Below are 24,559 nucleotides of genomic sequence, written 5' to 3'. Positions count from 1 at the left end.
AATATGAGCTTTTAAGTACGTTTTCAATCAAATGGAAATGTCGATCGATTGGAATATAATGTGGGAAAGATTACGTGAAAAATTCACCACGGGGCCGTAACAAGCTAACGGTTCCTCACCAAAGGAGGCTGCTGTCCATCTCCGGCGACCTTCAGCGCTTACCAGACCGAGAAATTCGACCTCAACAGCCAAGCGATTTCTTATCTTGCGCCGCGAGTGCACGGTGCAGTTAGTTAGCTCTCGTGTTGAAATTCTTCGGGAGCTTTTCGGATAAGACAATCTGTGCGGTTACCACACCGCAAATGCGAAGACAAACTTGCAGTTTTGTGTAGGAGGGAGTTTCGACGACCTCAAATCAAAAAAAATGCGTTACGAAAAGGTCGACGTTTCGACATCGTAAATTCTTTATTTAATAGAAACTGCGCTTGGAAATATTACCTATAATTTACAATTGAATTAACTATATTAACACTTGAAATATGCTCATTGCTGCAGATTAACAGTCTAGTCCCATTTTATGGCCACTTAAAGCGAATATTAAATAAAAGTTGTTACGAAACTGATGATGCCAGTTGATATTTGAGAAAAAAATCTTCACGTCTTTATACAGTCGTGGACTGGATTATAGCTAGGAGTGTTAAAATCACCGATTTGATCAGCGAATTGTGGGGATTTGAGGGATTTGAGGAAAAAAGCGCGAGAAAAACGGGGCGAAATTTAATTTAATTTTAATGTAATTTTGAAGATATTAGGAAATTTCAGAATTAAAAATGCACTTCAATACAAATTTTGAAAATTTTATCCACTGGGAGCAACCAAAAATTTTCAACATTTTTTACGAAAATTCATAATTTTGGTGTTTTTAACGCGATTGCAATGAAATTTGAGGAGTTTACTACTTTTAGCCTCCTTTTTAAGAATGCCAAGTTTCAGAATTTTCCCGTGGAAAACACAAATTTTGGAAATTTTCTCCACAAAGAGCAACCTAAAATTTTTAAATTTCTTTACGAAAATTCGTAACTTTGCTGTTTTTGACGCTATTGCATTGAAATTTGGCGAGTTGACTACTTTCAGCTTGCTTATTAAGTGTGCCAAGTTTCAAAACTTTCCCGTGGAAAACATAATTTTTAGAAATTTTTTCCACTCGGAGCAACCAAAAATGTTAATTTTTTACGAAAATTCTTAATTTTGATGTCTTGAACGCGATTGCAATAATTTGGCGAGTTTACTACTTTTAGCCTGCTTATTAAGTGTGGCAAGTTTCAAAATTTTCCCGTGGAAAACACAAATTTTGGAAGTTTTCTCCACTCGGAGCAACCAAAAATTTTCTACATTTTTTATGAAAATTCGTAGTTTTGGAGTTTGTAACGCGATTGCAATAAAATTTAAGTGATTTTCTGCTTTTAGCTTGTTTATTAAGGGTGCCAAGTTTCAAAAATTTCCGGTAAACTTTGGCGTAGTTTTAATCACGAATTTTTCCGAAAAACTCAAACGATATATAAAAAAACAGAAATTCGAATGCCCATAACTCACTTATTTCTTGTCGCAGATCGGCATTAAACCCGGATTTGGAATCGGCCTGAAATTCTGCGTCCAATGAGCCCCAACAACTCAAAAATGGCTGTGTAAAACAACATTGTGCAGATCAACAAATCAAGGTAAGAAAACTTCACCCATTTCTTTAATCACCCACTGTACTTAGGACGTCATAAATGTAGAAACTAAATAAAAAAACAACTCAAATAATCGTGCAATTCTGCGTAAAAAGAGCCCTCGCATTGTAATATAAAAAAAATATAAAAAAAAGAATAAGGGAAAGGAAGTCCCCAGACCGTGATTGATGAGTACTTCACTCTGTAATTTCTTGTCCGCTTCTAACGATGACAATAATTAAAACACAGACCAGTAGGTGTAGCTCGACCGAAATGAAATGTCCCTTGTTTAGGGCACGGTAATAATTGAAGCCATACGAATTACTCGGCAGTCTTTGTTAATTAACGGAAATTAATGGATTACGCGTATATTTAATAAGCATTTCGGTAGAATTATCCGCTTCCTGGACTAATTTGCTTTATTTCGGTTTATTAATAATTTAAATAGAAGATCGTTAGTTGTAATCGAGCGTGTATCTGTCTATTCGTATCCGTGCACACTGGAGATTCGAGCGCGTTTTTTCCCCGAGCCCCCATAACGACCTAACTAGCTTTATTTGCGTATATATTGCGTATTTACACAGTTCTTTTTTACGTCCATTTCATTACTGATAGCTGGATATCGAAATAGAGCCTCGACATCAAAGATTTGGTATTTAGCAACCTGTAGAGAACGATGGGAGGCAGAGACAGACAGAGCGTTGTGGTCACATGTGATGTAATCAAACTGTCAATTAGATAGGCTTGTGTTTAATTAGATTCGGGGTCGTCACGTCTGTGAGCTGCTACCCCGTCGCGACATCACTCATTAATTACTCTTGCAAATTCCAGCGACTGTTGCAAAAATTTTCAAACAAGAGCGCGTCATTACCGCACGATTTCAACACAACAACTGTTCTGGGGGGTTTTTAAATATGCGCGCGCTTTAATAAGTAATCGGAAACAAGCATCGGCGTGATTCAATAAAGGCCAGGAATTATTCATCCAGACAGGGTCTTTAAGTAATGAATGACCAACATCAATTAAATGGGGTCAAAAGTCGCCCGCATTAGCTGCAAATCCGATCACCTACGCGATTTGAGCACGAATCAATTCACTTTACGTGAATTTTTCATTGAGGAACAAATCTGGAAATAATTGCAGGCGGATAGTTGGACATTCTGAAAACAGCATTCTTTGGATTTTTTTGAAGCGCGCTATTTTTAAACGCAGGGGACGCTAATAACCTTTCCGATTCGATACCACGGGGATCTGGTCCGATTTTTTGGAGAATTTTTATGCCGTGCCATGATTTTTTACACTCCCGTGGATTTAGGATTAGGAAAGTTGATAATTTTCGCAGTTTTAATTGCGAAAGTCGAGTGATTTTGGATTTAGAATCTTCGTGAAATTCTGCGTAAAATGAGCGGCAATGGTATAAAAATAAGCGAAAAATCGTATTTTTGCAATGAAATTTAAGGGTTTTACTACTTTTAGCCTCCTTATTAAGTGTGCCAAGTTTCAAAATTTCCCGTGGAAAACACAAACATTAGAAATTTTCTTCATTAGGAGCAACCAAAGATTTTCAACATTTTTTTCCAAAATTCGTAATTTTGGTGTTTTTAACGCGATTGCGATGAAATTTGGGGAAATTATTACTTTTAGGAGCCAATTAAGTGTGCCAAGTTTCAAAATTTTCCCGTGAAAAACTCGAAACAACCAAAAATTTTCAACGTTTTATACGAAAATTCGTAACTTTTGTATTTTTCACGCGATTACAATGGAATTTGAGGGTTCACTATTTTTAGTCTGCTTATCAAGCGTTTCAAAATTTGCCCGTAGACAACACAAATTTTGGAAATTTTCTCCACTCGGAGCAACCAAAAATTTTCGAAATTTTTTATGAAAATCCGTAATTTTGGTGTTTTTAACGCAATTGCAATAAAATTTGAGCAGTTTACTACTTTTATGTTGCTTATTAAGTGTTTCAAGTTTCAAAATTTTCCCGTGGATAACATAAATTTTGGAAATTTTCTACCACAATTCGTAATTTTGGTGTTTTTATGCCATTTTCTTAAATTTTGGTCATTTGAGAGCAAATTCTAAAAAAAAACGCGAGAAAAACAATTCTTTTAACCGTTTCTTTTTATCTGTCGTAATGCCGAAGATATCGAGCATTAAAAATATCCAAAATTCCGAAACTTTGAACTGCCATAACTCAGTCAGTTAATAGTTGTCGTACGTGGATTTCAAGCCCGGATTTGAAATGAGCGTAAAATTCTGCGTAAAATGAGCCGAAATAACTCAAATTCCCTCCAAAACCAAGCGAGAAATCGACCAAGCGGCCGTGTAAAAAAACATAGCCCCCATTAACAAACCGCCGATTTTTCACCGCCACGCGAAAATTCTCTCATTCCGATTACCACAGTGGTGCATGGAATCTAAGAAAACCATCGCCTTGCATAATATTTCGCTCAACGTGACCTCCCCAACTATTAAAAAAAAAATCCCTTTTCTTCGTTTGACGCTCGTCCAAGCGCCGTGGCCGTCTCTCCTGCCGCATGACGAGTATATAAAGCAGTTATTGCGATGAGAGCAAGGAGCGGTTTCACGGCTCGACGGGCGGACAAGCGCAAGGACGCTTCGAAGCCCCGGGCAACAGGTGGGTGGCCCCACCCCAACGACACAACTTTAGACAGGACCTACAACAGGGTAATAGGCTCCTCATATTTTCAACTTGCTGCCCAATTAAGCGAGCTGCGAATTAGCGAATTAACACCCTCTGGTCTTCGGGAGCGCGGATGACATTCAAAAGGTGCGGGTCACCTAAATACATCTCATTACGGAATTGGGAAACAGGACACGTTTCGGGGGCGAGGAGGCTTTTCGCATTTTCAAAACAGTGCGGAGCGTCATCGAGCAACAAAGTAAAATTAACACTTCCACGAAGGCGGCTTTGAAAAATCGCGTCGTGTTTAAAAGTTGGCACTCATGCACAACGGAATATGCAGGCGAATGTCTGGAATCTGGCAGGAAGGTGGCCGAAGTTTATTTTCATATCTATTAATAAAGCTTAGTATAAGCACATGGCAATACCTCCTTCGTTTCGCGTTTGCCAAAAGTTAGCCCTGTTAAGTTGCCTGACTGATGAGAGGTATCCATCGCACGGAACCGACCGACTATATACAAACTTGCGACTATTTTTAGGATGTTCACAATAAAATCAAAACAAACACCGACGTGTGACACCACCATCAAGGTTCAACGCTTAAATATAAATAATAACATCAACAGCAGAGGCGCTCACCTACTACCTACGAGACGGCATGTTTTGGCTTGATCAGCTCACCTGAAACAAAAAAAAAACGATAACATTAAGTTTGGTGCAAATGTTTTTTCAAGAGCGAAAATAGAAAATGGCGTGGTAGGCGCTGATTTGTGGTGGTCCGTGCTCAATTTTTGAAGCGAGCAAAACGCACCATCAATTTCCTCGCTATTGTCAGGCCCCAACTGCAGAAGGTGAAATTTCTTGGTTTTCTTGGGTAAATTTAATTTCTTTTCACGTATTCTCTGTTCTAAATGAGTCCATTTTTCTTGAAAACGGCACGTGTCTAAAAATCGCATTGGCAGAATTTGTTGTACTTTTGGCGCGCGTATTTAGTTCGGCACATTTCAAATTTTTAGAACCGAAAACTAATTTTTTTAAATTTTTTTAGAACAAAGTGAAAATTTCCAATATTCCGTCTTAAATTTCGTATTTTCGCAAATTTTAGGAGTATATGAATGAAATTTGGAGGCATTACTCCTTTTCACAAGCGTATTTTGTTCGCGAAATTTCAAAATTTTAGAACCCAGAACCGATTTTTTTAGTTTTTTTTTTGATTAGGACGAAGTGAAAATTTCTAATATTTCATATAAAATTTTATATTTTCGCTAATTTTCGTAATATTAGCAAGAAACTTGGAGGCATTACTACTTTTAAAACATGTATCTAGCCTGCTAAATTTCAAAATTTTAGAACCGAAAACTGATTTTTTGGAATTTTTTTGGTTTAGATCGAAATGAAAATTTCCAATATTCTAAATTAAATTTCCTATTTTCTCAAATTTTAGGATTATAAGAGTGAAACTTAGAGAAATTCCTCCTTTTAGCACGCGGATTTAGTCTTCAAAATTTTAGAACCGGAAACCGATTTTTTGGAATTTTTTATTTTAGAACGAAGTGAAAATTTTCAATATTTTGCATTAAAATTCGTATTTTCGCTAATTTTGGAAATGTACGAAGAACGAAACTTGGAGGCATTACCCCTTTTAGCACGCAGATTTAGTCCACCAAATTTTAAAACTTTAGAACTGGAAACATTTTTTTTTTAATTTTTGTTTTAGGACGAAGTGAAAATTTCGATTATTAGTTCCACAAACTCTTGAAAATCGCTAAAAATTACATTTGGATCAAACTCTAAAGTTATAAAACCGCAAACTAATCATGCACAAAAGTATTGGCTGTTAAATAATTAAATAAAAAAAATTCAAGCCGTGTTGAATTTTCCTTGTCAGGGGCTTTCCCTTTTTAGTTCTGTTCTTTGGAAAAGTCGAAAATTCTGTATTTACATAAAAGAAATCTCCAAAAAACTGACCCAGTACGATTACGAAAACCAACATGATAAAATAGTGAATTTTTGAAATCTGTTGAAAAAGAAAACTGTCTGCTTACGTTTGTTGTCGATTTAATCACTGATTCTACGAATTAATTCAATTATAATTTAGTCGGAAACAGGTCATGTAGAAGTGCTTAATTTCAAAAATTTGGGAATTTTTCAACGTTGAGTTAACCGACTTTTGTTTATTTCTAGAAAAGCTGACCAAAGTGCTGCTCGAACTCGAAGGATGTCCCTACCAAAACGGTAGGATTTCTTGATTTTCCTACTCAAATTTGATTTTTGTTGTTTATTTTTGTTCCAGCCTGTATAAAGCAACAATTCTCTTGGTATTTCGGGTTCGAATTACCACGGTATGTGTAGTAATGCTTCGCCAACATTATGGAACTAGTTTATTATACACTGTCTATTATTAAGCAAATTCAATGTCATATCCAACGTCACACGATTTCAACGGCGCATGAGTACCAAGACGAGCCTCCAATTTCTAATTTTAGTTTCCCATATTACCAATTAACAAGAAATTACACGTTGGAACAAATTCCTTTTTGAATTTTTCCTCCACCTTCGAACGTGGAACCCACCGAAACGCCACCTGTGGATTGAGCCGTGCCAGAACCATAAATATTATAGAAACGTTTTTCTGTATTCATGTTAATTACGATTGCAAGTTTTCATTCAGATAAAAGTCAAGGTAGTTGAGTATTCATGTTTTATTACGACAAACCAAAGGAAACTACCAGTTTTCCTCCACTCATTTCGACTTAACGCGCAGTTCTTTTCCAAAAAAACGGCGAATTTCGCGAGGTGCTTGAACTCGGCTAGACAATTTCTTATTAATCATTTCGCTGTAAACAAACAACTGACGTGAATTTGTTGCATTAGCATTTCGAAAATGAGCGCCTAACTTCACGACCGTCAAGAATGCGAGGAGTGGCAAACGCATTACAAAATTATTTGAAACTCTGCAGCACGTGTAGCCACACTCGCCTTGACATTGAATTTTAATGCAATGAAACTATTAATTTTTCGCGGAATTATGCTTCCGTGAATCACAGCCTCTTTATTGCCGGAGTCCGAAAAGGCCGTTTTATGGCCCCCGGTGTACGACTTTATTTATAGTCACTACGCGTCCACAACAATCAGTCATGAATGGACTTTGGATGTAGTAAATTGCGCCACAAGGGCAGAAAATGATTTTCCACCCCCGAGGACGCGCTCGCAGTGTTTGTTGACGTTTGTAAACTTTGCTCCGCGACCCGTCTGCACTAAAATGGTGCGTAATATGCCAACACAATGACGTCACGTAATATCATTGGAAGGTCGACGTTTTCAAACGAACACAAACTGCGGCAGGAATAGACTTTTTGGGCGAAAACTTCAATTACTACGTCGTAAATCCGCGGGAAAACCAAACGTCACTTTTCAAATATCATAATTGTGAATCACCGCGCACGTGGAAATCGTTTGGTAATAACTCGTTTGACCAGATTTGACATTTTTCTCGGTTTTTTCCGTCTAATTAAGCGAATACGTTTTATAAATCAGACGGTCTTTAATCAAAACGATGGTTTCTTGTTCGTTTGATTGGATAATTCGCTGCGATCTGATGTCATAGATGTGAAGGTCGGAGATATGAATTCTTCTCGTGCGAGCCAATAAAAATCGCCGTAAATCATCATTTTTAAATTACTGAAGCTCCGGTAGGCGATTCGTGACGTCACGGTCATTGGAAGCGCACGGGATTGGAGGGACATGACGTCATGCAGTTCGGGGATTTCCGCGTGAAAAAGTGCATCTGTGAGAGGAAAAGCTTGTGAAAAATTTAACGTTGATTATGATGTAGCGCAGTGAACTCTTTGTAAATTAGCCCATCATTCTCCTCATGGCAGTTAATAAAGCACAACGCAATAATAATAACGCTTTTATGGCGTTGGTTCTGCAGAGGAGGAGTTGTTTTTTGGACGCCACCACATGTTGTCTCCTCGAATTCACTTAGATCCATCGAATTATGTAAAGTTTGTTTGCTGGGCAAGTTGAGTTATTCTTCCTCCACATTCCCCGAGTAAGATGCAGTCGGCCGCCTGCGATAGCTCAAACTTGAAATGAACCAATATGTCATCCTTTATATATATGGGGGACCCGGCCATATTCGGTATATTGCGTCCGCGTTTCACCTTATTATTATGACCAATAAGGCGGATCAACTTTTATAACCTCTTTCCTTGGATGTGGTCAGTTGCGCTCGAATTCAAAATCCTTCGGAGCGACAAAATGGCGGTTATCGCGTGTTTATAAAAACGCGGATTAGAGAGTCACGTGTTAAAGGTCAAGAAGCGGCCGATTAGTCGACGTTGGCTTTGGATTTTTATTTATTTATTTGTGCTGTGTTTTAATTTGTTTGAAAATAAAGACGATTTTCCTTTCGTGTTTTCAATGTGTTTCGCATTTTCCAGCACTAAAATTTTTAGGGGCGGCCTTTTCCACGGATTATGAGGTAGTTTCTAGATGTGGAAGGAAATCGAATTCGGCAACGTCGCTTTAAAATAAATTATATTCGTGTTTTTAATTTTTGAAGATGGCATTTTGAAAATGTGACTTGAGTTTTGAAATTCTCGTGAAATTCTGCCTAAAATGAGCACAAATACTTAAAATTAGCAAAATATCGAGGTTTATGTCGAGAGATCAAATGAAAACTCATCCTCAGTTACCTTTGGAATACCACAGCCTGTCCTTATTTGTCACTTTGACAGCTGTCAATTTTGAAGTTATTAAAAAAAACAAAAGCAAGAGTGGATAAATTTTTTATCTTTCATTAAAATTTCCACAAAAGTTCCAGTTGAATTGTCAATTGTCAAATTACTTGACAGAAACAAACGACTGCTTCTTAAATCGCAGACATGACTTGAAATTCAAAGCCAAGTGAGGACAATTTTTTTTTATGGCACATTATCCACAAATTAAAACCCTTCTATTTCAGTTATTTATTGACGCACGTGAAGAAGTCGCACAGTTTTAGATTCTGCGAGAAATTCTCCGTAAAATGAGCATAAAATGAGCAATTGTCAAATTACTTGACAGAAACAAACGACTGCTTCTTAAATCGCAGACATGACTTGAAATTCAAAGCCAAGTGAGGACAATTTTTTTTTATGGCACATTATCCACAAATTAAAACCCTTCTATTTCAGTTATTTATTGACGCACGTGAAGAAGTCGCACAGTTTTAGATTCTGCGAGAAATTCTCCGTAAAATGAGCATATATACTTCAAAATTGCTCCCAAAATAAGCGAGATATCGAGGTTGATTATTCGCGCCGACTGCCCAAATTCTGTCCGTTGAATCTGCGCAAAAATTCAGAATTTTCGGGATTGAAGAGTAAGTAAAACAATTTTAGAACTGCCACTTGAAGTATTTCTCTTTAAATTTCGATCGATTTTGCCGCGATTGTAGAAAAAATCTTGTTTACTATTCGTGCGAAAAAAATTCGACCTACTGCCTCGTTGAACAAACCACGTCTCGTGCGTAAAACTGCACCATTTTGCCACTTGTTACAAAAATGACTGTTATTTACGATTTTTCATTCATTTTTTTTATAAATTTTGAAAATGGAACATTTCAAAATGGACAACAATCGTACATAAAACGTTGTACAGTACACGTGCAAAAAGTCTCAAGATAACGCCGCTAAAACCCAAATTTTCGAATTTGATTGAAAATTGAAATAAAAGCCTTAGTTCCCCGGACAATTTGCACCTCTCTCGGCTCGCGTCGTCTTATTTGTAACCGATTTGACGCTGTTACATAAATAACTTTTGGCACCTTTGAATGCGAGAGCGTACGTTCGCTCATTTCTCCACGAAAAATCTTTTGATTAGTTCGCATTATCTGAGGGTAGAAAGGAAGTGAAGAATGGCCTGGGATGGAAATTACGCACACGTGTATTGGAAACCGGTATTGTCATTTATTTACAAACACAATCTTATGCCACAATTACGTGGCATACAAAACTCTTGTTTACTAACAAACCGCGAAGCTTTATTTATTAATGAACCCACATTCTGCCGTGATTTGAAATGCGCACTTTTCTGGTCGGCGGTGCTGGAAATAATTCTGCATTTTGCGTCTTTCCCCGGGAGAAAGATTGCTTTTTTATGGCGATTGTTGGGGTTTGTTAAATGCGTCTTTGATTGAGTTTTATTTTTAACGTTTAGGCGCACTCGCTCCTCTAGTATTTAGGTGTACTAATGACGGATGGATCGATACAGATGTGGAATAATCGCCAAAGTAATCTTCGGCCATTGATTTGTTCGCTTTCTGTGCAGTTGCATGTGGTTTTGTTATCTCATTGTCGAATTTTTTGTCGATAAGGAACAGTCCGCATTTCCCACGCATTCAAAGGAAGTGGATTTTAATGTTTGACCTACAACATTGTCACATGCTCATTACATTTTTTATTAATTGAAGGTCGAATATTATTTTCAGGTATCATTGGCGGTCTCTCTATTTCATTAATTTCAGATTTTTGTGGGTTTGTGGATTTTAAAAGTGGGCAAATCATTGCGTAACGTCTTACAATGTTGATATTACATAGTGCGTATATTAATTAATGAAGCTAATTAGACGTATTAATTAAGTCACCTTGACACCCAACGGTGACTGAGTGCGTCAAGTAAATAATTAATTATATTAATATCTACATATTTAATGTTTTCTTTAAATATTACAATTTGTATGTATGAGTATGTATGTACAGTCAGCAGCAAAAGAAATTATTTTTTCGGTCGATTTCTCGCTAATTTCTGCGGTGTTACGGCTCATTTTACCCAGAATTCCATGCAGATTCCAAATTCCAAAGGATTGGGAGAAATTGCGTGACTAAAAGTAACTATGTCAAATTTCTGATATCTCGCTAATTTTTTGAGAAAATTTTGGTTTTCATAGCTCATTTTACGCAGAATTTGACGCAAAATCCAAACCTGTACGAATTTTTCAGGTATGTCAACGAATAACTGAGTTATGGCGGTTTGAATTTTTGAGTAGTCGCCAGAGAGCCAAATTTTTGTAGGTTCAAAAACAATTTTTGTTTTTCATTGGAAAATTTAATAAGCAGGCTAAAAGTAGTAAACTCCCCAAATTTCATTGCAATCGCGTTAAAAACCCCAAAATCACGAATTTTCGAAAAAAATGTTGAAAATTTTTGGTTGCTCCGAGTGGAGAAAATTTCTAAAATTTATGTTTTTCACGGAAAAAAATTGAAACTTGACACACTTAATGCGCAGGCTAAAAATTGTAAATTTCCCAAATTTCATTGCAATAGCACCAAAAGCACCAATTTACAAATTTTCGAAAAACATTTTTGTTTGCTTCTAGTGGAAAAAATTTCCTTATGTCTCGGAAACCACAACAGATATCGAGATGTGGTTTTCGCCATCGTTTTCCTCGCATTTTCTTTGCTAAAAATCGTTTTTCGCTTTAGTCGAAAATTTAATTTTACGTAGAATTTCACGCAAATCCCAAATCCAAAATCGTGCATTAAAAGAGACGAATTTATAGATTGGGCCAAAAACTTTAAATTATCCAGGCCAGGCCTAGGAATTTCCCGACGTTTCCGCGAATAATGAGCAATGAGAGCCCCGTCAAGACTGATAAACCTGCTCCAATAAACGTCCAAAATCCTCGAACCATTCGACAGATTACTTATCGCGAATCCGATTAAATTTAGCGCTGATAATGCGGCCGAAAATATTTTTAGCCTCTCTTGTATCTTCGACAGCACTAATAGCCCAAGCTGCCTGTCTATAAATACGCTAATTTTCAGTTTGAAAATTTATTTCAGGGATTTGTCGTTAATAATTTTTTATGACAGCTCATTTCGCGGCTAATTCCGGTAGCTGGCGCGTTATTTTTAGCATTAGTTGTGGCGAAATCGATCTGCTTCGCCAAAAGCTGTTCGGATTTTCTTCGAATAAATGAAGATTCGCTCTAATTTGAGATTGTGTCGGTTTTCAATTATTTATCCAGCGGAGGAATATGTGTCGGGGCGAAGCTTTATACAAGCAGTTGCCGGGGATACCTGATTGCTGTCAGTCCTTTGCCGGAGGTTTGCTCGTCTCTTTGTGGCTTCGAAGCCTGTGCATATAATAAACCATCGAGTAGTACATTGTCGCGGAGTTGGCCATTGCAGAATTAAAAGAAGGTAATTGCGTCGGATTCGGGGTATTTTTAGACCGTCTTGGAGGCATATAGGTCATCCGCTAATAAAACGATGGCGAATCAAAAAATCACTTCGCAGAGAAAGAAAGCGAAAAGCGTCCTTGGGACAAGTCGGTTTTTCTCCGGTTACGCAAGAAACGAAATGTGTGTTAAAACTATTTTCATATGACACGAAATTAGAAAATGAATTGCATCATGACTAGTGCAGTACCTGCAAAAAGATGCAGTTACATAAAATCGGCGCAAAATCGCCTTTTACTTTTACCAAGGCGCGTTTTGGAACTCCTCCGGGGGCAAAGAGCAAATCGCCGATGAGACTTGGCAACGTAGGAGGCATGTGATTGGAAGATAACCCTTCAGTTTCAACACTGCGTGATAAGATAAGTAATAGAGAAGTGCACAACATTATACACCTCAAAAAGACGACAGCGAGCCTAGAAACCCGTTTTGTATATTTATAAGTTCAAATTATTTAACCCGTTTAACTACTAATCAATTCAATTCGAAACGGTGTAAGTTTACATTTATGGCGTCAGAGTTAAAATGTATCTTTCGAGACGGTAAATTAACCGATTTCGGATGAATAATGAGACGGACAATCAGCAACTCATTTGGAAGCCGAATATTGGTCACACTGGCGAGGCGAAGGTTTTTATCGGGGATTATTCAGATTGGGTTATTTGACTTTGTAATTATCTAGTAAACCATTCTTGTCAAAACGAAATTTTTCCATGGGTTTTAGTGCGGATGGCGAACTATATTGCGGGTTAATCTGATCGTAAAGATTATTTTTTTATTGAAGCATCCTCAGACTTTGATCGGAAAAAGGAGCCAAGAAATGACGAATTTCTAAAAAAAATCTGTTTCTGGTTTTCAAATTTTGAAATTTTCATTTAGACTGGAGCAAAGTTTTTCAAAATTTTGTATCCGGCCCTGCAATTTTCGTATTTTTAGTGAAAACGTAATGAAATTTGGCGAACTTGTGTCTTTTGGGTAGATAATTTATTGTGCTAAAACTCAAAATTTTAAAACGCCAGGGACGGTTTTTAGAAATTTCCAATTTTAGAATGAACCAAAAATTTCTGTAATTGAAAAAACTACTATAATTTCAGTAGTCTTCACGCCAACGTAAAGAAATTTGAAAAACTTGTTACTTTTGAGTCGCTAATTCACTGTTCTAAATCCCAAAATTTTAGAGCGACAGGGACGGATTTTAGAAATTTCTCATTTTAGAATGAGGCAAAAATTTCCAATATTTTGCATGCGGCCCTATAATTTTAGTAGTTTTAATGCCAATGCGATGAAATTTGGAGAACATGTTACTTTCGAATTGCCAATTCACTGTTTAAAATCTCAAAATTTCCGAGCGACAGGCACGGATTTTAGAAATTTTTATTTAGAGAATGAGCCGAAAATTTCCAATATTTTGCATTCGGCCCTGTAATTTTAGTAGTTTGAGTGCCCATGTAACGAAATTTGTGGAACTTGTTACTTTTAAATGGACAATTGTAAATTTTTAAAGTCCGTCCCTGGCGCTCTAGAATTTTGAAATTTGGAACAGTAAATTGGCCAGTCAAAGTAACAAGTTCCCCAAATTTCATAATGCAAACGCAATGAAATTTGGGGAACTTGTTACTTTTAAATGGACAATTCAGTGTTTTGAATCTCAAAATTTTAGAGCAACAGGGACGGATTTTAGAAATTTCCATTTAGAGAATGAGCCAAAAATTTTCGATATTGTGCATTCGGCCCTGTAATTTTAGTAGTTTTAATGCAAACGCAATGAAATTTGGGGAACTTGTTACTTTTGACTGGCCAATTTACTGTTCCAAATTTCAAAATTCTAGCGCGCCAGGGACGGACTTTAGAAATTTACAATTTTAGAATGAGCCAAAAATTTCTAATATTTTGCATTCGGAGCTGTAATTTTGGTAATTTTAATGCCAACGTAATGAAATTTGGAAAATTTGTTATTTATTTTTGAATACCCAATGTACTGTTATAAATCCCAAAGGGACGGATTTTAGAAATTCCCATTTACCTTAAAAATTGACGATTTTGGGGGTGTCCACAAGAATGGTAATTCCCACCAAAACGTGCAAAAAAAACTCAACCAAACTAAGAAAAACAACAAAAGTTCAATAGCCCGCTTCGGAAACTCAACTGCGCAAAACAACAACAAAATTTTTCCCAGAAAAACGGACAACTCCTTATCATAGAATTTTTCAGATTCCATATATCCAAACGTTATCAATTGATTTCTTCCAACTCCAATTCATTCGTAGCAACTTTGCGTAATTCCAATTACAGTTAGAACAATTCCACCTGATTTCAAGGCCGACAAAGTTTATTTACAATGAAAGATAAAGGTAGGTAGTTTCGCGTAAAAATCACACCAACAAGAAGATTAGATTAAAAAGTAAATAAATAACAGTTCTGCGAAATGCATTTTTGAGGTGTATTACAATGAAAGTGTTATCTAAAGCGTTTTCGTACCGTCCGAAAATCCCAACTTTATAGTGTGTTAGATATATTAAATGTAACCACATCACAACACATGTTGGGAAATATCGCAAATGGGGATAAAGGTCTTGACCTCCAAACATGTGATAATGAGTAAAGTCGGTACCAATTCGAGCGAGTAAATAATAAGCGGCAGACAAAAATGTAGCAAAAGCGCACTTTATCGGACCTGTAGGAAGTTTTTTCGCGTTTTTTCGACTCGGAGTCACTCCTAATTTATTATAATTAATGGTCATTTGATCGTTATTCAAGGATGTAGAAACTGGCGACTTGTCCTCAATACCCGTCGTCGAATCAGGTTATTCAAAGTCCGAAAAAGCTCTCTTTCCAAGACGGTAAATCGGAAGCGCACTATAACACAGGTAATGGTTTTGATTTTAATGCAAATATCGGCACCGTCAAAACAAACATTATTATTATTGTTTAGAAACGCGTAGTAAACAAGTTGTGATTTTTACCGCCACCACTTTATGACGCTTCATTCATGAGATGAGATTATTTTGGGCCGCTTCGGTTTCTTAAATAATTGCGATGTGCAGCCATGACTAGGACAGGCTGGCACCGCAATTCTCATCACGTGGCGCACATTATCAACTATTTTATATGCAAAATAGAAGGTTACACTCTCGCTAGTTTACAGAACTTATTGGCAAATTCGATTTTCGCTCGCTGCAACTACAAAGTCCCTGAATGCCTTTTTGCCTCGGCGCCCAATTAAAATCGCTCTTATGTAACGAGACGAGAAAAATTCTACTTTCCAAGGTGACAACCGTCAAATTTCGCAAGTTTTGCTTGTCACAATAGCCAAGGTCGGCTTCCGCGAGCGTCCGAATAAGTTCGCTTTATTAAATTCCCGTAAATTGCACGTCGAATTTTAAATATTCGACAGCGCCGGCTTGTGGAATGCATACGGTTAGCTCAAGTTTAAAATTAGGCGGGCTGTATTGAGGACACGCTGACACGTTTCACTTTTAATAATGCCGTCGCCATATTCATTTATCTTCGCGTTTTATTGTCGATAAGTTGGATGCCTATAAGGGGTGCGTGTCGCTTTTGATCGACAGATGGCGCCACTGCAAAACGTCAAGGGTATTTACGACTCGCGGGGCCGCGTTTTAAATTTGGCGCCCACAAAAATGTCAAAAACGGTGAAATAAAGTGCGAAGCATCCTTTATGTGTGACGTTGACGGTAATGCGCAGACTATACTCAAATTTTCAAAATGTTGATAGATTTAGTGATTTTATGAATCGTGAGATTAATTAGAAATTCACTATCCGCAATTTTAAACACTTCTAATTCAGTTATTTGTTGATATACGTATAAATATCGCCCAGTTTTGGATTCTACGTGAAATTCTGCGTAAAATGAGTACAAATAGTTAAAATTTGCTCCAAAAATAAGCGAGTCATTGATGTTTAGACAGATATAGGTAATAAAAGTCACATTCCGTGAATTTAAACGTTTCTAATGTCGTTAATTATTGACGTACGTATTTGAGGAGCTCAAAATTTACTACACGAGATTAGACTAGTAGACTACTAATTCGATTTTATTGGCCTATGTGAAAATATTTCGAAAAATTTGGATTCCTCGTCAAATTCTGCGTAAAATGACCACTAGTAGTTTAAATTTGCTCCAAAAATAACGGAGTTATCGAGGTTTATACATACAGAAATTCAAAATTTACTATCCACAACTTTAATGCTTAAATCGGTTATTAATCAACGTGCGTGAAAACGTCTCCAGTTTTTGATTTTACGTGAAATTCTGCGTAAAATGAGAATTAATATGTAGTTAAATTTTGCTCCAAAACTAAGAGAGTTATCAAGGTTTATACATACAGAAACTCAAAATTTATTATGCGAGAGTGTAAACGCTTCTTATTCGGTTATTTGTTAACGTATGTGAACAATTCGACCAGTTTTGGATTCCTCGTAAAATTCTCCGTGTAATGAGCACAAATTATCGAGGTTTATCCATAATAGGAACCCAAAATTTACACTTCTAATTCCGTTATTTATTGACGCATTTGAACATTTCGCATAGTTTTGGATTCCTCGCAAAATTCTGCGTAAAGTGAGCATTAATAGTTAAAATTTGCTGCAAAAATAAGGGAGTTATCCAGGTTTCTGCATATAAGAACTTTAAACGATTCTAATTCTTATTAAGAAGAAATTAAGAGAAAGGTAAGAAATTTACGTCTCTCTCTCTCTCTATTTTTTGGGAATGTTTAGTTTGTTTTTTACGAATGTACAGCGTGTTGCAAAAAAAGATTTTCATCTAGCCGCCTGCGATTGTTAGTTCAAATTTCAAAATGCATAACTTCAAAACTCTGCTAAATTTTTCGGTGTGACACAAGTCCAAAGGTAACTAGATGATGTTCATTTTGGAAAATGGCGAGTTTCAGAGCCGCCTTGATTTTTATGTTGAAACTTGAAACGTTTCCAAAGGATATTATTCGCAGGTGCCAAAGGCCTTTATATTTTGAGGTTTATTGAGAAATAGTGTGAATGTCAAAAATTTTTTTCGTTGGATCGTTGAACTTTGGGCGTAATTCGAAACTGTTGAGAGCATAGTTAACCCAGTTCTGAATAATAAAAGAAATGAAAAAGTGGCGACGCATGCATATGTCAGTAATTTCGAGTTTTATCAGTGTTTGATAAGCGCAGTAAAAAAAAGTGCACTTTAGCGCTAATCGTGCAATAAAACTAGCACTGTCAGTGACTCGGAGCAATTCGGAATAGTTTAATAGTGTCCGGTTGTAATAATTGTGTATAAAAACACACTCCACGTGGAAGTCAAGGCCAGTGATTGAGAACTCGCCGTCCAAGAGCGTAAAATGCCCAAGGCCACTTGTGGTGCGTTCTTTCGCGGAATGCGAATAGAGCAACACCGCCGGACGTCACCCATGTAAACATGTTATAATTGGAGGAGAAAAGAGTTCGCCAACGCACCTTCCAACCTGCAGAACTGTTGCTGTCACCTTTGTCCTTGAAGTAGGGCACGTTCTGCACCATCCACTCGTAGATCTGCGACAGGGTGAGTCTCTTATCCGGCGAAGAGGTGATCGCTTGCGTGATGAGGTCCGCGTAGCTGAGATTCCCCCAAGCGTTGCGACGGCTCGAGTTCTTCTTCGCGGGAACGACGGCGGCGACGGCGGGCGCCGGGGCGGCGGGCAGCCCACACTTGTTGCCCTCTTCGCCGGGCTCCACATAGTTCTCGGGTCGCGGCAGCGGCCACGTGTTCGAGCGCGCGCGGGTCTGGGGCTCGAAGCCTTCGAGTTCGGTCAGCGGCTCCATGATGTTGAGGTTCATCTTGTAGCAGTCCATAAACCCCTTTTGGCGGCGTCGGCCCGACTTTCGCTTGCACAACGTCTAAATATAATTGCGACGCAATACAGTCACAGAACGGTCATCTCCAGGTGGCGACTCCTGGTGCACGCACGACACTAAACACTCTGCGACCGACGTTGTTCCATGCCCGATGGCCGTTATCTCGTGATAAGCTCGAGTGAAAGACAAACACTACACGTTGCGGCGCAGTTTGCGCGTAATTCCGGAGACGATGCTGGCGACCGCTACTTTCGCCACGAGGATCGCACGGCGTGTGCTTGGCTGCAGACTTTCTGCTTGCAGCGGCGGCGGAGGACATGCCCACTCGGGCATGCGCACGCGATGGCGCCACGCACGCACACTTGATTGTGTAATTGTACCACACGCACCGGATTCTGCACGTGACACTGTACCTGGATAATTGCCCGAAGACCGACCACCGGACGTTTACCCTTTTTCTCCCACTACAAATAAAAAACACCCAACATTCTCTGTCATGTTGCAACATTTCGCCATTCAACAAATTTGTATATAATGAGCGTTTCGGGAGGTTTCGGGTTTTAGGATGAGGTTGGTAACACTTGTGAAATGTCAAACAGGTCACGAGCGTTATCATCGTGGCTAATTGGTACAGATCTTCAGAGTTTGCACAATAAACTTGACACCGATTTTAATTGATATCATTCTCACATCAGATTAACTGAGCGTTATCTTGAGGTTTCTGACTCGACACTGACAGATGGAATTTTTAAACGAATTCCACAAGGATATATTGGATTCTGCATGAAATTCTGGGTAAAATGAGTTCAAATAGTTTAAGTGTGCTCTGAGAATAAGCGAAATATTGAGGTTTCTACATTTTAGGAACTCAAAATTTATTATGCAAGATTTTAAACGCTTCCAATTCGGTTATTTTTGACGTATGTAAATATATCGTACAGTTTTGGATTCTGCGAGAAATTCTGCCTAAAATAAGCACAAAGAGTTCCATAATTTTCCAAAAAATAACGAGTTTTCGAGGTTTATACATATTGGAGCTAAAAATTTATTATGGGAGACTTTAAACCTTTCTAATTCGGTTATTTGTTGACAGTGGTGAAAATGTCGCGCAGTTTTGAATTCTTCGTAAAATTCTGCGTCGAATAAGCACAAATAGTTCAAAATTGCTCTAAAAATAAGCGAGTTATAGGGGTTTATACATAAAAGTGCTCAAAATTTGCTATACAAGAATTGAAACTTTTGTAATTCGGTTATTTTTTGACGTATCTAAATATATCACTCAATTTTAAATTCTGCGAGAAATTCTGCGTAAAATGAGCACCAGTATTTCAAGATTGCTCCAAAAATAAGCGGGATATCAAGATTTATACATATAGAAACTCAAAATTTACTTTAATTTTAAACTCTTTTATTTCGGTTATTTATTGATCTACGTGAATGTATTTTTTTAATTTTGGATTTTGCATTCAATTCTACGAAAAATGAGCACAAGCAGTTCAAAATTTGTCTAAAATTAAGCGAGAAATCGATGTTTATACATATAGGAGCTCAAAATTTACTATCCGTGAATTTAAACCCTTCTGATTCGGTTATTTTTTGACGTATTTTAATATATCGCTTGGTTTTGGATTTTGCGAAAAATTCTGTGTAAATTGAACGCAAATAGTCAACATTTGTTCCTATAATAAGCGAGATATCGAGGTTTATACATATAGAAACTCAAAATTTGCTATGCGCCACTTTAAACGTTTCTAATTCGGTTATTTGTTGACATATGTGAACAATTCGACCAGTTCTAGATTCCTCGTAAAATTCTACGTAAAATGAGCGCAAACCGTTAAAATTTGTTCCAAAAACAAGCGAGTTACCGAGGTTTATACATAATAGAAACTCAAAATTTAGAATGCATGATTTAAAACATTTGTAATTCGGTTATTGACGCACTTGAACACTTTGCACAGTTTTGGATTCCTCGTCAAATTCTGCGTAAAATGAATACCAATTGGTATTTTTTTCCCCAATAATAAGAGAGTTTTTGAGTTTTATACATATAGCGACTCAAAATTCACTATGCGCGACTTTAAACGCTTTTTATTCTGTTAATTGTTGATGTATGTGAACAATTCGATCAGTTTTAGATTCCACGCTAAATTCTGCGTTAAATGAGCATCTACAGTATAAAATAATAATAATAATAAAATGTAAAATGCCATCTGAGAAATTTTGTGCACATTTATATTGAATTGAAATTAAATTCACACATTTTTAAGGCGTCGTGACGCCAAAACCATCATTGTGAAAACACCAGATTTTCAAAATGTCATCTTAAAAATTAAAAACAAATGACTATATCAAATAATAATTGAATAATTACGCATTTTACCATTAAACCCGACTTCACCCATGCGTGGCTATTAGCAAATATTTATTAAACCCATGATGGTAACGCGACTTGTTCAGTGCCACCGCCAATTTCCCAGATCTTTCGCGATGTTTAATTGCATATTCGTCGCATCCAGCAAACTGTAAAACCGAAGTTGCAACGCAAATAACCACCTTTAGTTTATAATGTCAGCTCGCAATATAACCGAGACGTTATTGCACACATGAAAAATGATAATTTCGTTGTATTTTGTTGTGATTTTACAAACGTCTGAAAAATCTAAATATTGTAAATATTTAGTGAAGTTTCATTGATAATATTTGGAGGAACTGGACGTAACCGGTTAAGGAAAGTTTGTTAATAAGGGAAGTGGTGTTCGACAAGGTTGTTACGAATTTCTTCGGATCTTCGGGAGTGATCAGCGAGGTGGCTATTTAGATAAAATACTTGAAACAATTTCAAGTCGCTCGGAAGAGAATTCCAGTAATGGGTTCATCCACAATACATCTTCATTTATGTCCAAGATTGAAATAAAGTTATAGCTGAAGTTTCAGCACTAGCCGAAACTTTGTTACTCTTCGAGCATATCGAAACGTAAAGCGAAAATATAACTGCCATAATTAAGAATCTCGCTCCGGTGGCCAAAATTCGAGCGCCGCGCCGCGACGCGTCGATTTCTCGTGTTGCATCGCGCCGATTCATTAGCGCAAAAACCTAATCCGTGAAATAAATCCACTTAAACATAACTCACACAAAAAGCGGCAGAGAGTGCGTTACGATTCTACAACTGATTTATTGTCTCCGGTATTCAATTTACGGGCCAATTTGTGTCGAGTGGATTTAGCGATCGGATCCGCCGGGGGCGGGAGTTGCTAATAGCTTTCACACCATGCTAAGGGTTAACACATCGTGTGAAGCGGCACTTGACTCCTGTTAATCTTCGCCGAAGGAGTGGATGGGTGTATCTTTAATTTGGGCGCTTGGCGATTTAGGAAAGACAGGCCGAGGGGTTTACGAGGAGCGGAATGGGGGCGAAATGCCCGATAGGAAATATACGGGGATCCGGGGCGAGTGTTTACTGGACTGTTTTTGGTGAGTGCTAAAATCAGCAATTTTGTGATTTTTTACAATTTTGGGTATTTTTTTTGGGATTCTTTTAAGTATTTTAGTAATTTTCAACATTCTTTTGGACTTTTAGAAAGATTAAGAATTCTTTGAGATCATTGAAAACGTCCAAAACTTCTCCTTTGCCAATTTGAGTCGAGAATTCTGCAGATATTCGAAAAATTCGTCGTTCGAAAACTAACAGTTTTCTTAAAATCGATTCTACTAGAAAATTTGGAAAATTTGACTAGAATTCGGAGTCTCAAAATATCGCTTTTTTTAGTTTTCATTCTTAAAATTTGCTTGTTTTTATTTCGGTGTGAATATTTCGAAATTGTCACTTTAAAGTACTTGTCTTTAATTTTTTTAGAGTAAGCTGCGGTTGTAGAAAAAATCTTGTTTGGTATTCGTGCGGAATGTTCTTTTTTCTATTTCGCGTTCATAATGAAGATATTTCGATACGCGTTTGAGCTTATTTCAGTATCGTAATGGACCAATCCCGTGCCAATATTTCCAGGAGCATATATTTTTCTTAGGTTTGCAGCAGACAAACTGTCAACCTGCCGTCAACGTTGACAATTTAGATTTTGGTTTTGATAAAACATGATAAATCGATCAATACACTATTATTTCTTGTTGTACTTGGCTTAATAATTCATCGGAGAAAAACTCTTGCTCCGGTACCCTCAAAACGTCACACCTGTCAAACTGACTGAAATTGGATTTGGCTACTTCGAATTTTTTTCCCGAACATTTTGCAAATGCCAACTACCCTAAGATTCCCTAGATTTCGAAATCAAGTTTTTTCGTTTAAAATAAGGCGAAATAGAAAAAATAGCGTATGATACTTGTTCATAATGCATTTTGCCGCACTTACTACTTTATGATAAAAACGTGCGTGCGGCAAAATGTTCATTATGAAACGCGTTTCATAATATACTATTTTAAAAGTATAAGTTTTCAAATATGTTTTGATTGTCATTTTAGCTTCAAAAAAATGGCATTTTTTTGATCCATGTGCCTGAAAGTGACACTAGAGTGCATTAAAATATGTCACTTTGACAGGAATTATTGTTGAGAAACACAAAATTTACTTTGCGCAACTTTAAACCCCTCTAATTCGGTTATTTATTGACGTATGCGAGAACCAGTTTTGAATTTTGCATAAAATTCTGCGTAAAATGTGCAAAAATAATTCAAGATTGCTTTAAAGATAGGCGAGATATCGAAGTTTTTACATATAGGAACTCAAAATTTACTCTTCGCTACTTTAAACGCGTCTTATTCGGTTATTTGTTGACGTATGTGAACAATTCGTTTGGATTTCTCGTACAATTCTACGTAAAATGAGCACAAATAATTCAAGATCCAACCGTCGAATCTGCGTACAAATTCAGTAAAACAATTGCAAAACTGTCACTTAAAGTGTTTGCATCGATTTTGCTGCGCTTGCAAAAAAGTTTTGTTAGCAACTCTACCTATAGCCTCGTTGAGCAAACCACGTCTAGTGCGTAAAACTGCGGACTTGTTACAAAAATTACTGTTATTAACGATCGGGCAAAAATGTTGACATGATTTCCCATTACCGTTTTTTTCTAAAGTCTAAGTCTAAAATCGTAGATAAAACGTTGTACGACACACGTTCACAAATCTCTCAATGCCATTTTCGATTGTTAAAACCCCCGCAAACCCACAAACCGCCTTCAACCTGCATAAAGTGGCACGTTCAGTTAACAATTATGATTATTAAGCGCCACCAACCAATCCTACCAACTTAAAATCGCATTTTTCCGCCCGCCTAATTACGATTCCTCGCGTCATTTCTGATTGCAGCGCGCGATTTAGCACAGATATTCGAAGAGCTATAATTTGAAAACGAGGAAGTTCGCGAAACCTGAAATTTAATCATGCGTGCGTTTAATTTTAGACGTGGCCTTACACATTTTCTGTTGCCAGAGGCATTATGTATAATGTAGCCTTGAAATGTGAAGGTTGTTCATTTGAGAATCTTTCCACCTACGAATAACTGTTTTAATTACACACTTTGTGTCAGATAAAGTTGCGTCTTTTGTTGGATTATAGATTTAAGTTAACCTCGTGGAAAAAAATTTGGATTAAGACCACTTTATTAAATATGGCGACACGTGTTAAAAGTGCAAGGTAAACATAAAGACGGCGTTGCTTAAACTGACCTTTGTACCGTAAATCCTATGACCCAGTTATCAAACACGGGGATTTTAGTTGCGTGAAACCCCCAAAATCTGGTTAATTAGTGGTGCCAACTAGGAAATGACAACGACAGTTGGCAGACCTTGGAAAAATTTTTTTAGTGCATGGAAATAAAAGCACCAAAACATATTTTTCGTACTCAAAACTGTTTTAATACCGTAATTAATTTTGTTTAAAAACCAGACAATAATGATGAATAAAACAGCGATAATTTACTGCATGTGTCTGGCCTCCAGTATCGTCGTTTCGTTTGACCTCTAAACTCAAATGTATTTAGCTATCTACTGTTATCGACCTTATCATAGTATCCACAGTGTAGTTATTGCATTTATTAATAATTCCGGTCGCTCATACGTCACCCGATTTAAATTTCGCGGGTCCCAGCGACACAGCCCCCATCTAGTGGCCTCTCTTTTAAACTCACGCCGGTAATGTAGTTACCTGTGACACAGTTTGACGTTTGTGAGTAAAATGCGACATT

General features: G+C 37.3%; 1 protein-coding gene across 1 annotated transcript in view; it reads right to left on the bottom strand.

The window, feature by feature from the left end:
* The window catches only part of foxo (forkhead box, sub-group O), a 68,303-nt gene extending 49,849 nt beyond the window's left edge, over positions 1-18,454 (bottom strand). The window contains exon 1 of the mRNA XM_088038446.1: positions 17,985-18,454. Coding sequence (XP_087894572.1) covers positions 17,985-18,359 — 375 coding nt within the window. The 5' untranslated portion in view covers positions 18,360-18,454. The remainder of the gene's footprint in view (positions 1-17,984) is intronic.
* Positions 18,455-24,559: the final 6,105 nt, after the last annotated feature.

Source organism: Gnatocerus cornutus, chromosome 6 (genome assembly GCF_029298725.1).
Source record: "Gnatocerus cornutus isolate USDA-ARS CGAHR chromosome 6, icGnaCorn1.1, whole genome shotgun sequence".
Classification (NCBI taxonomy): Eukaryota; Metazoa; Arthropoda; class Insecta; order Coleoptera; family Tenebrionidae; genus Gnatocerus; species Gnatocerus cornutus.
The sequence above is the reverse complement of the archived record's forward strand: the minus strand, read 5'-3'. Positions and strand labels throughout refer to the sequence as shown.